Raw genomic sequence first — 14,777 nt, 5'->3', positions numbered from 1 at the left:
GCTCCACATCGCTCCTCTTAATATGTTGGGGGTTTTTTCTTATTCGTTGGCTTTCAAGCCTTGTTCCTACCTTCTCAACCCCCCCACTTAGGGTGTCAATGGGCTGGGCCCGTGCTTGACTTTTGATTCTTAGGCCTGGCCTTGTCATTCAATTCAAATTGAAGCCTTTTGGGTGGGTGGTGGGTGAGGGACCCCACATTGATATTCCAAGACAACATCTTAAACTAAAAAGTTGAGGAATGATAGAAAGTAAGGTTTTCGGTTTGGTAATTTCCACAAAAGCTAGAATCCAAAAGTTGGCCAAGTTGAAGTTGACTGACTTATAGATTCTTGTCTAGTGGCAAGCCGAGCTTGATAAGCTCCTCAGGAAGGGTGGGACAAGTATTCGAAACCTCTCAAAGCAGTGAATTCCTTGGGGCCACCTTCCAGGGTCCGATTGAACCTTGACTCAACCAGTTCATGTAGGACTTTCCGAGGGGGCAGTGCATGTAGTGGTGATACCCTTAGAGAATGAAAATTATACCTTTTTTTTGATGAAAAAATGGAGAACATTTTTTAAGTTAATTACTAAAATGTCTCAAAAATGTTTCTAATGTTTTAGTTGACAAAAATCACACACCCAAAAAAAAAAAAAAAAGTGCTAGTTCCAAAAAGCACTTCGTTAATCACTAAACAAATAATCAATGTCACAATAGGGATTGGGGTTTCTAACAGAAGTGATCCAAAGAGAAATGATTCCATGGATGAACTGGTATAGAAAGCACAACTGTCCGTGTGTTTAACCAACTAATTTTGGTGTGTCAATGTACCAACAGGATGGGTGCTTGGCCGAAAGAGCAATATGGCACGCAATGGATACCGGAAGTTATGTTGGCATACAAATTTCATGAGTACAGGATCCACACTCCATGCCCACAGACATGCAGTATCAGGAATGGTTGATTGAAGTAGGGCACTTTTTGGTCTTATAGGGTTCTTCCTTTTTACGACATAAAATGTTGTTTGGGTCCATTTTTTCCCTTACATTACTCCTGATGCATAGCTTCAAAATTATGATGCTTCAACATCATAGGAAGTGGTTCTCAACCTATTTTCACCTCCGAAAGAAAAAAAACAAAAACAAAAACAAAAAAAGTTCTCTGAAATTCAATTTTTCTCGCAAAAAAAATGGAAAATTCAAGTAGGCCACTTAGAAAAAATAAAAAATAAAAAATTCAAGTAGGTCATTTCCAACGACATATATTAGAGAAGAATCCTGATAATCTGACTTACTCACGTAGCATACTCAATCGACTCCCCTAACATGGCAGTTTTGTATCCTGAGGAGAGAAGATCTACTGTTTCCAAGCTTGTTACATCATGGGTGTCGATTGAGTATGCCATGTGGGTAAGTCAGATTAACACGACTCATTAGAGAAAGTGACCAATCTTTACAGCCTAATAATTTTTTATTTCTAAGCAAAAGACCTAAAAACTATCATTTAGTGGGAAAGTTATTTAAAGTTCCTCATTAGGAGTACCAAGAAGTTGATCCCACATGGTTTGTAGAACTAAAGAGAGATTGAGATTCAACATATAATAAGAGTGAGGGAGTGAAAATAATAGCTCTATATGCTGTTAATAGAACATTTCATTTTACTTTTGTCAAGATGTTAAAAAAGCATATACATTGTCCAAAGGTTTACAAGTTATTATTATTATAATGAGTGCTTTGGACATTAATATATATATGGGTCAGGGTCAAGGGACATATGAAAAAACATATGTAAAAACAATGTAACATTAATAAATTTTCAAAATATGGATTAGAAGTTTTGGATTGAGCTGATTTTTTGTGAGGATGATATCTATGATGGGAAGATCATCCTCAAAAAAAAAAAGAGCCCAATCTGAAACTTCTAACCCCATTAAAAGTGATTTTGAATGTGGACCGTCAATTATTTGCCAATTTTTGTTAATAATTTGTAAATCACTTTTGATGGATTTAGAAGTTTCAGATTGAGCTGATTTTTTGTGAGGATGATCTTCTCATCATAGTGACAATCCTTGCAAAAAATCAGCTCAATCCAAAACCTCTAACCCATATTTCGAAAAACAATTGTTTTTACATATGTCCCTTGAACCGCCGCCCCCTATATATATAGCTTGACGGGATAGTGGAATTTTCAATGAACTCATTGGGTGCATATTCATCCTATGAGGTCCAAATCGATACATTTGTTGCACCATTTATCGTACAAAATATGGATAATGGTGAAAGACATGTTGCACAAAGTTTAGAAAAATGATCTCCTTAATAAATGCTGATTTATTGTTTATATTAGAGTATGTATTAGAAAGTATAAGAGCCCTCCATGAATATGAAAAGCATCAATATTTAGAAGAACAAAGAGAGCTTATATTGATAATGTTTTTACTGCAATTCTGAACAAATACCCTAAAATTCAATGAGGATGCTATTATTGAGACCTCCTCCATCGAATCAAATATACATCAAAGGTCATGAAAGAACTGTTCTTGTAATAGATTAGGTCATAAATTTGAATTCACCTGATCGACCCAATAATACCCATTTTGGGAACATCCAATGGCAAAGTCATCGAATGGCTGAGCCGTGAATCCCTAAAATGGGCTGTAGAGAATTGGGCATCACAAATACCAGTAACTATAAGAGAATTACAAATCAGAAATAAAGAGAGGACGTGAAACGAAATTTACGTGAAATAGAAAGATTGCCCACATCAACGAGCAATGATGAGATCCTTTAACTATTTTTGTGAAAAACTAGGTTACAATCTCACTTCCTCTCAGTAAAACTGAAATTCTCTGTCAAAAAATTCTAAAACGAGTTGGCTATGAATTTATTGTTCATGCAAAAGATCAAATTGCCCTCATTGCAAAAAGTTATGAAACTGATGAAAAAGTTAACCAAAAAAATTGCAATCCATTTTACAAAATAAAGTACCAACAACAAAATACAATGGACAAACATAACATTGGCTATATAATGTATTTTATATGTTGTGTTGTGCATGGGCATTTTACGCGTAGTTTCGATTATATAAATCCACCTATGTGCAATTCCTGTTGAAGTATATAATCGGGAAGTTTGGAAATTGATATAGTTTCTTATAACAAAGATGATGCAACAGAAGCCAACAACATCCAAGGAAGTTGGGATGCATGGACCAAGGCAAAATATTCAGTTCTTCATTCAGGATATTACTTTCTTGATACAAATTGCATTTAGGGCTAGATGAGTGCGGTCGATGGACGAGTCACATACTAGAGTCAGGACATTTCTATCTACTAGGTTTATCAATTCTATAAAACTAAATTTAATTGAAAAATGATTCTTCTTAGAATGATTCCTCATGCAATTGCATATGTATTTACATGATTCCCTATGTAGATTAGTGTATATGAATGTATCATGTATGTTTCTCTGTGTCATCAAAATCATCGACACGCCTTATGCCCAAAATTTGAGGTCGGCTGAATGTGTCCTATCCTTTGTTCTTTTTTATTACAGTCACATCTTTTGTTAATTCAAGATTTTTATTCATATTCACTACCTTTATATTAATCGACATACTTCTCGGTTTTCTTCTTACTCTTTGAGAACCTTGATCACTTCCTGTAATTGGGGATGTTATTGGTATTCGTTGCCCATGCCCAAACTATCTTTTTCGTCTTTCCACTCATCCATCTCAACATCTACATCTATGTTAAACCTAATGTATAAAAGGACTATTTCTTGAGTGTCCAACATTCAACTCTATAAACCATAGCCGATCATGCTGTTTTCTTATACAATTTTCCTTCTAAAAGCACACATCCACTTCAACAATCCAACTCTAATTCTATGAACATTATTCTCCTCTACATCTCATTCCTAGTAGATAATAGAACTAAGGTAACAAAATATGATAGCTTCAGAGTGTTTCCCAAGTACTAACCATATATTAATTTTTATTGGTCCTTCCTTTCCCTCCATACTGTATATGTTTTTATTTAATCTCCCTGAAATCAAACTCAAACTCCAATAGTATTTTTCAGTTTGGATTTCATCACTTTTTTTTCTTTTTCAATTTTGTTTTCATCTATTATTGCCTCTCAAATATATTGTTTTTACCTACAAGTCATATGTATATAGCTATAAGTAGTTTACCCGCCTTTAAGCAAAAAGGGAAACACTCGAGAAAAAAACTCTCATCACTTGGACAAAGACTTTGAACTTAATCGGTATAAAAACTATTCATTTCATCACACCAATACTTAAAAGTTTCCATATCTCCACCATGATCGCCAATCATCCTTCAAATCAAGAATCAACTTCACAACCCCACAAAGATGTTCACACAACCATTTTAAGAATTAAAAGCTCATGAATAACACATCTGACAACACAACACAAAAGAGGCAAAAAGACTTGTTAATTCAACAAAACAAAAGTGGGTTAGTATGTAGCCACACATTCTTCTATATTGCACTTCTATGTACATTTAAAGACATCTCATTTACTGTCCACACCAATTTCAACCAATCATCCCATGTTAAGAGTTTTCTAACTTTCCCTAAATAAGGAACAAATTCAAGTTCCCTATATCATTCTAGATGTCTTACTTTCCATAAATGCATATTGAGAGGATTCCCACACAAAGAAAAAGCTGAAAAGCTAGTACCCAACTTGCTCCATGAAGAAACCCTAACCCTAAAAACCCTAAAAACACTAACTACAGTACCCTTAATGAAACGATGCAAATTCCTTCAACCCAAAGAACAAAGATATGAGACAAATAAAGAAAAAACAGTAACCCAAAGCCTAAAAAGCTCCAAATTTAAACAATCTCTCTCTGAAAAAAGAAGAAGATTAAAGTCCCTCGTTGGATAATTAAGAAAATCAAGTTACATAGATAATCAGAAGAGTTTATGAATAATGGTGAAATGGATTTCTCTCTCTAAGGATTAAAATCTCATCATCAGTGATCAGTAAGAGAATTACATACCAGAAACTAGAATTTTTTTCTTCTACTCTTCTTTCAAAGTCTGAACAATGTCTCCAAGAAGCCCATGATCTGTAAGTAAAGAAGCTGTTGAAGACAAAATGTTTCCACCCTCTTGAGTAGAACTAAAATTCAATGGTGGTGGTAAGCTATGGAAATAGGCTTGTTGCTGTTGCTGGTAATTGACGCGTGGCATGGAGAAGAGTGCAGAGGCGGAGCTTCCACGTGGCATGACGGGGCTGGGGTGGGTGTGTTGGCCTTCGTACGTCGTCACGACGATTGCTGGATCGTTGGACGATCGTTCCACTCGCTTCTTCACACCACATGTTGCACTGGTGCAACGATAGTAGCTCCTGAAACCCAAGACTTACATTAGTTTAAATAATTTTACTATAGAATCCGTTTTGGTAAAAATGTACCAAAAGAGATATGCGGTAGAACTGATTTGGTAAAATTTAGTGTACCTCGGAAAAGGGCTATTTTTCACAGCTTTTTGTCCGTATTTTCTCCATCTGTACCCATCTTCCAGATGATCAATCTCACTCTTTGTCATGAACGCAAATCTTGGCTCTCTCTGCCGTTTTTGCTTCGTCTTTTTAGGTTTCAATCTACCAAAAAAAAAACCCATAAAAGCTTGTAAAAAAAATTAATTTTTTTTTTTCAAGTACCCATTTTTCTAATTTTGTTCCTCTTTAATGTGTTTATTTCTTTCAACAGTTTAAACTTAAATTACATAATAGATCAAAAAAATTTCAAGGACCCATTTTTCGAATTTTTTTCCTCTTCAATGGGTTTTATTTATTACAACAGTTTAAACTTTAAACTTCAATTACATAATAAAGAGAGAGAGAGAGAGAGAGAGAGAGAGAGAGAGAGAGAGAGAGAATCAGACATACTCTTTCTTAGTTTTTTCCAGATCTTCGTCCTCTACTGTCTTAGATTTTTGTTCTTCATTAGGTGCTTCAGTCGAAGAAGAAGAAATCGATGAAGAGTTCGGCGTTGCAGGCAAATTCAACACCTCAGATGTCTCTGTAGGTGGTGGTGGGGGTAATGGTGGAGATGGGTTTTGTAGAAAATTGTCAAAAGTTGTGGGAGAAAAATCTTGACCAAGTAACTCCATGAAACCTAGAGAAGCTTTCTCGGTTTCAAACGACATGTCGAAGATGCCTTGTAGAGAATAATTGCTAAAAATCTGATCTGAAAATGTCGACATACCCATCAAATTCTCTGTCTCCATTGTTTCTTTCTTCTCCATCAACTTCAGTTCAAAAGCAGAACTTCTCCATCTGTAATTGATCTCTCTCTGTTCTTCTTCTACTTCTCTAGCTTTAGTGTGAGAGAGAGAAAGAAAAAGAGAGATGGAGAGTTTGTACTTTGTAGAGCTGGTTGGGTTGGGTTGGGTTGGCAAAAAGTGACCGGCAACATCCGGTCTAGTATACGTGGATGGGAGAAGTCATTTAATGCAAGAGAGACTGTTGTCCCGACAAAATTGTCTACGTTTTCACACGAGAGGATTTGACCGGTTAACCGGTTGCGTGTAATTACAAGTTATGTTACACGTGGACGTATTAGGGTGTAAAGCTTGAAAATAATTTCAGCTCCATTGATTGCATGTGATTCCTCAAATAGATTTTTTTTATTTTCTTTTTTCTGGTTCTTTTAGCTTTTTTTTTTCGATTGGAATTTTAAACTTCAAATGGCGAATATGTCCTTCATATTATATACTAATTATCCTACTTAAATTTTAGTTTTAAAACTCCACTCGGATGTCCAACAAGTTGAGCCAAGACGATAACTCGGGAATCAACTCAAATGGTTTTAAATAAAAATATCTTAAACTTATAAATATTAAAAATATACTCTTTTTTATTATTTTTTATCCACAAATATATATATATATACATCTAACTTCCTAATTTCTGTTGATGCATTTTTGAGTTTATTAGTTGATTTAATGGTTTGTCTAGTTGACATGGCAAATTTGGCTCTATACAGTTTTGGGATCAATTCACCATGATATCCAATTCCTTCGAGTTGAGTCAAATCTATTAAATTTTGAGTCAACTCTACCAATTTTTAAGTTTTGATTGAAAATAGTCCATTTGAAATAAAACAATGTATTCTTATTTCATAGGTCTGGGTTTAGCTTAATAAATACTGGTCGATGTATCATCTCGACAATGAATCATCTAAAGATATGGAAGAAGATCATTTATGATCTCAAACATCACAATGATCAAATTTAAAAATAGACGAAAATTGCACATGATCATATTTAAAATAGAAAACTCCATAAGAAAAGATAAACTTAAGGTAACATAGTAAGAGAAACAAAAGATAAAATCTTTATTAATTTTTTATTAAAAAAATATCGAATCTATCTATAATTAGAGTGTCAATTTATTTTTAATGATTACACCGTCAATGAGAAGAGAGATCAAGATAATGGAAAATAATATAGAAGACAAATAATTCATGATATAAATCCCCAAGTGTGAAGATTTAAAAAAAAAATCTTTGCATGGTATTAGTCTTGAATCATATAATTCATGTTTAATTCATGAGTCGTGCTGGAGTGACTTCAAAGTTGAACCTCATATCACACATCCTAATGTCAAAGTGCATAGGAATTATAGATATTTTTCACTCGCATCTCGATGAAAGTATTTATGACTCCTATACACTTTCACGTCAAGATGCGAGGTATAAACTTGAGGTCACTTCAGCATTATTCTTAATTTATATATTAAAATATGAAAAATAGAAATAATTATTGTATACAAACCACTATGAATACTAACAGTTTTGGTTTAATTATTAATTTCTTTTTTTTTTTTTAGTAAACTTTCTCAGTGGAGTTGATATGATATCATAGTTTATAAATTACCCATTTAGATAAAGGGCGTTTTAGTAATCTGTATGTATAATTATTTTGCACGTGTGAAATGAAATCTGATTACCGTCTCACAAGTCGACATAAATACTGTATTTTTACTAAAAAGAATGCGAAAAAGGAAATACGGACTTTTTATTCAAGCGTGTGAAAGAAGCTTTGCACGTGTGGTCCATATCTGGCACGCGGATCTTCTGCTGACACGATTCTCTCGTCATGATCTATCACAACTGACAGCCCAACACTACTCAAAACTGAGTACTCAAAACTGAGGGTTTCAAAAATAAATGCTCCTAAAATGGTGAAAGATTTAGCATCAAAGCACTGCTCTGCTCTTGTCTTCTTTAATAATGATAATCAAATCCTAATATTTTTTGATTTTAAGGTAATCAGATTTACTTCAATCATCTTAAATAAATGTCTAGGGATAATTTTTAAATTTTAGTAAGAGAAAATAGTTCAATATTACCAAAACAGTTATTTATTGGGATGAAAGACTGAATCAGCCATGCTCTTTATTTATTTATTTATTATTATTATTATTATACCCAATTTAATATTAATAATGACTTTCTTAAAAAAATGATTATCTCTGAGATAATCCTTCGATCGATTATTTCTACATCATTGATCTTCCCAAAATTTTATTAAGTTCTCTCTTTTATCTTTAAAAATGGTTTCTAATGTGAAAATGAACAATACCTTTCCAGACACTACACTCATAAAAGTTACGTGATGAATTGGTCACAATTGATATTTCATCATTAATTGTTTAAGAAATAGAGTTACTAATAAGAGTTTTTATTTTGTTAGATATTTAATTCAACTGGTAGGGAAAGTTACAATATTAATGCATCTTATGTATCTTAAACAAATCAAATTTAAATATTTAAATAAAAATGTTAAGTAATATTATATGCTAAAGTCCAAATAAGGTACTTACTTTTTAAAAAAGAATGAAATGAATAGATATGATTGGTTGAACTTTAATTAATAATTTGAGTATTTTATAAATTTAATAAGAAAATATGATTTATGTTATATGTAATTTAATTCAAAGATCTAGTAGAATTATATTTTATAAATTACCCAAATAATAATATGATTGTAAATTAATAATAAAATTTAAAAATGTTCTAAAAAAAAAAAAATCTTTAATAAGTGTGCATGTCAGATATAAGGGGTTAAAATCTCCCCAATACCTTCTATCTCTTCTTGTAAATTACACTCTGACACTCGAATTAGTTTTTATCTTATAGGATATTGTATTGGATCATCGAAAATTACATATTCATTTATATCCTTTGTATACATGTTGGAGGTGGAAGGTAGTTGTCACACTTTTTATCTTTTTCATTAGGGCTTGATACCTTTTAGAACTATGCTAGATATGTTATTTGGAAGCTACTACTCTTTTCAATCATGTCAATGGACACTACGTGCCTACCACTCTCCTCTACCCCACATTCTAGGGACCCGTTTTGCTTATCAGGTTATCGTGCGACTCTAGGTTATAACTTTTGGTGGCTTTATGATATAATTGAGATTCTATTATCATAATTGATTTCATAAGTATGAATATGTGATCTCGAGACTATTTTCGTATGCAGAGGCAAAAATATCTTAATAAAGACATTTAATCATAGGGAGTGGATCCTCTGTCATATATATATATATATATGGAAAATGTTCTGCACCCTAAGTTTTACCACACACTTTAACAAACGTTTTTTGTCCTACATGGGTTAGAAGTTTTGGAATGGGCTGATTTTTAATGAGAATGATCTCTATGATTAGAAGATCATCCTCCCCAAAAATCAGTCCATTCCGAAATGTTTAGTCCCATGTTTACAAGTTGAAAAATCGTGGACCGTCCATTTTTTGTAAATCATTTTTTATGGGGTTAGAAGTTTTGGAATGAGCTGATTTTTGGTGAGGATGATCTCCTCACCATAGAGATCAGCCTCACCAAAAATCAACCTATTCCTAAACTTCTAACCCATGTAGGACAAAACGCGTTTGTTAAAGTGTGTGGTAAAACTTAGGGTGCCGAATATTTATATATTTCAGTAAATCCTTGTAATGGAGTTACCATGTTGAAAAATAAAATTTAACCCTTTATTCATGTATTGATTATGATTTGGATCAGATTTATAAAAAAAAAAAAATCTTTTTAAACATGGTCAAAAGGATTTAAATTGAATGGTCATTAAATTTTAACATTTCAACGTTATAGATTTTGGTTATATACCACGTGACGTGCTCTCAATTTTGTCTAACTGAACTACATGGAATTGCATGGAAAAAAAAAAATACTACAGAGGATCTGCTCCCTTAGTCATATACTTGATAATATGAGATTATCGTTAAGTTGGTTATATATATATTGAATTAGGTTCCGGTGACCCACGGGAATAGTGATTTATGGAAAAAAGTAATAGATCTTGACCATTAAACACGAAGTCCATCGGTTGAGATTTAACTTTGGGGTAAATATTCTCGAGATTTAACCTCAATCCAAAGTCCATATTAGTCAATTTTTTATTGAACAACTTTGATTATCCAAAATATTCAGCTCTCTAAAAAACATTAAGAAGAAAAAAAGATAAAAAAAAAAAAAAGAAAAAGAAAAGAAAAAAGGAAGACAAAGTGAGAGTTGTTGTTGGCACCAGGACTATTTATAAATTAATTTCTTTAATTATTTATCACACTCCGATCGAAGATTAAAACACACAATTCAAACATTACCAAGCTTTGGCTCAAATTATTACAATATTAAAGAATGATAACACTCATTCAAATATATATAAGTTCTACACCTATATGTCCGACTAGCAAGGGCAAGGCAACTAGTGTACTTAGAAATTGAAAAAAAGGGGAATGCTAATGTCCAACACCTCATGGGGACGTTAGCGTTCTCCAAACTTTTTTTCCAATAATAACCCTACCTATTTTGTCATTTAATGTAAAAAATAAGAGTATATTAACCTTTTTATAAAATAAATATTTATTTATTTAATTAATACATGTTTCTTTCATAATAAATATTAAGAACATTTAATCTTTAGAATTAAATATTTTATTGCAATAAATGATTTGACAATCAATGCAAACAAATATTTATTGTGTAAAAGACCACCATATCCTTATTTATTTTCACTAAAAGACATTAAATATAGGTATTATTGAAAAAATAAAGTGTTAGAAAATGGTAACGTCCCCATAAGGTCTTATACGTTAACAATGGAGACGTTAACATTCCCCTTTAAAAAATATTTTTTAGTTGTTTACAGTTATGATTAGACTCATTTAAAATTCTAAACCCAAAAAATAGAAATCTCGCAACAACAAAAGAAAGAGCTTATATTGGCATCCCAACTTTTTCTTATCTTAACCATTTATTTATTGTTGGGTGAATCTCAATTTCGCGAGTTGAATATCATAAAATTTCGATTTCGATATACTGCTCAATTTAGTACCCAAAACATGATTTTACAATGAATTCATCACTTTTATAATCTACGATGATAATATTTCAATAAATTTATTGATTATAAAAGTGACGAATTCTTTGAAAAAACATGTTTTGAAAATTAAAATGAATAGTGAATCAAAATCGGAACTTGAAAAGAGTTGCCCACGTATTGGGAAAAGTCTTTTTTATGTTCTATATTGTTAATTGGGGTATATAATAAGTAAAAGTTGAGGTGCCAATAGCAGCTCTAAAAAAAAAAAACAAAAAAAAACAAGGAAACTGCCGTCAATTATTGAAAAAGATTTGGGGACCCATCGGGTATTATACAAAAGATCCAAAAGCAATTATTATATCCTTTTCGTGAAACTAACTGGCCACAATACACGGCCCGGGTCGCAATCAACCCGTAATTGGATGCCAAGCAGTTATCCCATATTACCGACACGTGTAACCAAATCATTCTCTCTAGTTTGTCCGACGAAACACGCATTTTACCATCCAACAATTGAACGGTTCATATCTTCCCATCGAATTTCGAAACACGTGCCATTACGCGGTTTTAGAATATTCTATGTACCGTTGCTTGTACAGCACGCTCTCCACATTTATTTATTTTATTTGAACGGTCCTTATTTATTTATTTATTTTTAATTAAGTGGAAATTTAATAATATTTGTTTTTTATTAGTTGGATTTTCTGTGATAATGTTTGAGAGTAAAAAACGACAAAACAAAATAATAATTATTTTATTTTATTTTTTGTTATTGGTGATGATTTGGGTTTTTTTATATTAGACAAATTTAAAGTCAAGTCAAACAGACATAAAACCCTAACTTTGACTATGGTCACGAGTCTCCGCTACGTATCGGTATCGGTATTGGTATCGGTTGATATTGATGCTTGAGGGATATGTTTCGGTCAAAAGTTTTAATATTTGGATGGTTCAACTAAAAGTGCCCAGGCAACTTGGGTTGCGGTCCACCTACTCCAACTCATGATTTCAAATCTCGAGTCATCTCAGTGTCGTTTAAGATATTTAATGAGATTTCTCATACCATATCTAGTTAGATAGCTGAGATCAATGATTCGGACGTTATTTTATATTTTTTTGATTGAATCATTAAAATTAGGTCAAATTAGGCAGAGTCAATTTTTTTTTTTTAATTAAAATTTTTATTTTTAAAATAAAAATACGATCTTGTGACTAATAGTTTTTTAATCTACATTATATTATAAATGAATAATTATAAATTGTATCAAAGGGTTTAGATTGTTTGAGCTTAGATGACTAAAAATGGAAAAGACGAAATATTGAATTTTAAAACTTGTATTGACGGTCTTGTCTCATCCATGAAGAAGGCCAAGTCATCTCAGATGAGTTTTCTAATACGTTTGAATTGTTTCGTTCAACAATAAAACAAATGAACCATAATTTTAAATCTCATCCGATATGTTTGACTTGTCTATTTGTCTCGTTGGTGGACGATATTGGTCTTTGGATGAGTCGTCTCGATTTCGAACTGAGATTTAAAACCATGGCCTCAAATGGTCCCAAAAGTTGAAGGAGGAGGTGCTGTACGGAATAAAAATAAAGGAAGAACATTTGGGGTGTACAATGATTGTAGATTATTGTCTAAAAATATCAATCTTGCATTGTGAAAATATATTTTCTTAAAAAATATGTCAGTGATTAATTGCACTAAAGAAAATTGTTTGAAGTGATTGTAGTGTTGGGGGGTGACAATAATCATGAAAACACAACATGAAGATTTTGTTACCTTAGATAGATGAGGAAATCAAATTCTTGGTAGGTTGGGTAAGAGTATTTTTTCACTGAGAAGAAATTCGACTTCTCTGAAAAATATTTTCTTGTGAAGTATGTAATTTTAAATCTACGGATTACATAATTAGAAAAAAAAAATTAAATTTTTTTTAGATAGCACGTTTGCGTCTAATTTTCACATGGAACAGATCATTCAAGTAGATATCACATGGAGCAAATCTTTACATTTGTATCAAATTATTTTATCGGATTCCCACGTTAATTGATAAATAGGCTAATCGGATAGTACGAAGCTGTATAGAGGCAAGATAGAGATATGGTTTGGTGGTTGGGGAGGAGGCCAAGATACTCTTTATAGCAACTCCAACTATCCATCAAATCTCTATATTTAGAGATGAAGGCCTCTGAACCAAACTCCAAACATCATTCAAAATGAAGAGAACTCCTTCAAATCACTAGTCACATATTCAAATATAGAATGGTGAGAAGATTTGAAGACCGATCTTTATCATTGTTCATCTTTTTTAGAATACCTATTGTGTCTATGTTTATATATATTTTGTAATTATTTTATGTGAGTGAATAGTATTTAGAGGAAGGAATAGTGATTTGAAGGTTGAAGATCAAAAGTGATTCGGAGTCTTCAAAATGGAGAAGATGCCAATTTGAAGCCGAAGCCGAAGCCGAAGCCTCATGTTAAAGTTGCTCTTATGAATATGACCCCAAGAGTCATTTAGAATTGAAAGAAACTCCACAGAACCACATTTAGATTGAATTTTCTCTAAGACTAGTTTCATTCATTCTCCTTCATATCTTTCTCCCCTAGTAAATGAGAATTGAGAGAAAGATAGAGATTGGTCCCACCAAAGTGATCAATAGGATCACATCACCCATTTAATGGGCATAGAATATTGAATCTAAAATGATTTATGAGAGTACTTGGAACCACATGGTGCTGAGTTGGGAGATTAATTGTTGATGAAGATAATATAAAAGAGTTATCCTTTTATTTATTTATTTATTTATTATTATTAGCATTAAAGACTTATCCTTACATCATCAAGACAAATATGTTTATTATTGCCTTACAAAGTCCAAACATTCACCATTAAATACTATAATACTCTCCTAAAAATGAATTATTTTGACTGATATGTCTGGCCTTGTTTAATTCTTGCACATTATCGGTTTTTTTTTGGCTTAGGTGAGACTAATCCCATGGTCACACACGCCACCCCCTCAAAAAGTCCTACGTGCAATTAATTGAATCGAGAGTCAACCAGACGCTAGAGGGTGGCCTCAAGGAATTCATTGTTTCATGGGGTGCAATTAATTGAATCGAGAGTCAACCAGACGCTAGAGGGTGGCCTCAAGGAATTCATTGTTTCATGGGGTTTCGAACACTTTGACCTACCCTTCCCGAGGAACTTATCAAAGCTGGGTTTGCCACTAGGTCAATCCCTTGGGGTTATCCGGGCAAATTATCTAATCAATTTTTTTCATATTTGTGATAAGACATAGATGACCTCATATAAGGGCTCTTCATCTTTAAGACATTTCCTTTGTAGTAATTCTTTTATGGCTGATCTGATCATCTATTGAGATTAATATAATTCAAAA

At 32.5% G+C, this 14,777-nt stretch overlaps 1 protein-coding gene across 1 annotated transcript; it reads right to left on the bottom strand.

Moving 5' to 3' along the window:
- Positions 1-4,857: 4,857 nt before the first annotated feature.
- LOC147403134 (putative WRKY transcription factor 48) lies at positions 4,858-6,408 on the bottom strand. The gene is made up of 3 exons (XM_086438602.1): positions 5,903-6,408; positions 5,471-5,614; positions 4,858-5,359 (listed from the first exon to the last, which is right to left on the bottom strand). Exons 1-3 carry the CDS (start codon positions 6,259-6,261, stop codon positions 5,032-5,034), a joined length of 831 nt encoding a protein of 276 aa, XP_086294728.1. The 5' UTR covers positions 6,262-6,408; the 3' UTR covers positions 4,858-5,031.
- Positions 6,409-14,777: the final 8,369 nt, after the last annotated feature.

The sequence above is a fragment of the Akebia trifoliata genome, chromosome 4 (genome assembly GCF_017979445.1).
Source record: "Akebia trifoliata isolate Shusen 1 chromosome 4, ASM1797944v1, whole genome shotgun sequence".
Classification (NCBI taxonomy): Eukaryota; Viridiplantae; Streptophyta; class Magnoliopsida; order Ranunculales; family Lardizabalaceae; genus Akebia; species Akebia trifoliata.
This window is presented reverse-complemented; position numbering and strand designations above follow the sequence as displayed.

Bases quoted from the DNA above. Each gene is read 5' to 3' on its own strand.
- LOC147403134 (XM_086438602.1), bottom strand. From the start codon at position 6,261: ATGGAGAAGAAAGAAACAATGGAGACAGAGAATTTGATGGGTATGTCG. The intron at 5,615-5,902 runs GTATGTCTGATT...TTTTTTTGGTAG, and splicing joins CTGGAAAAAACTAAGAAAGA to ATTGAAACCTAAAAAGACGA. The intron at 5,360-5,470 runs GTACACTAAATT...CTTGGGTTTCAG, and splicing joins AAAAATAGCCCTTTTCCGAG to GAGCTACTATCGTTGCACCA.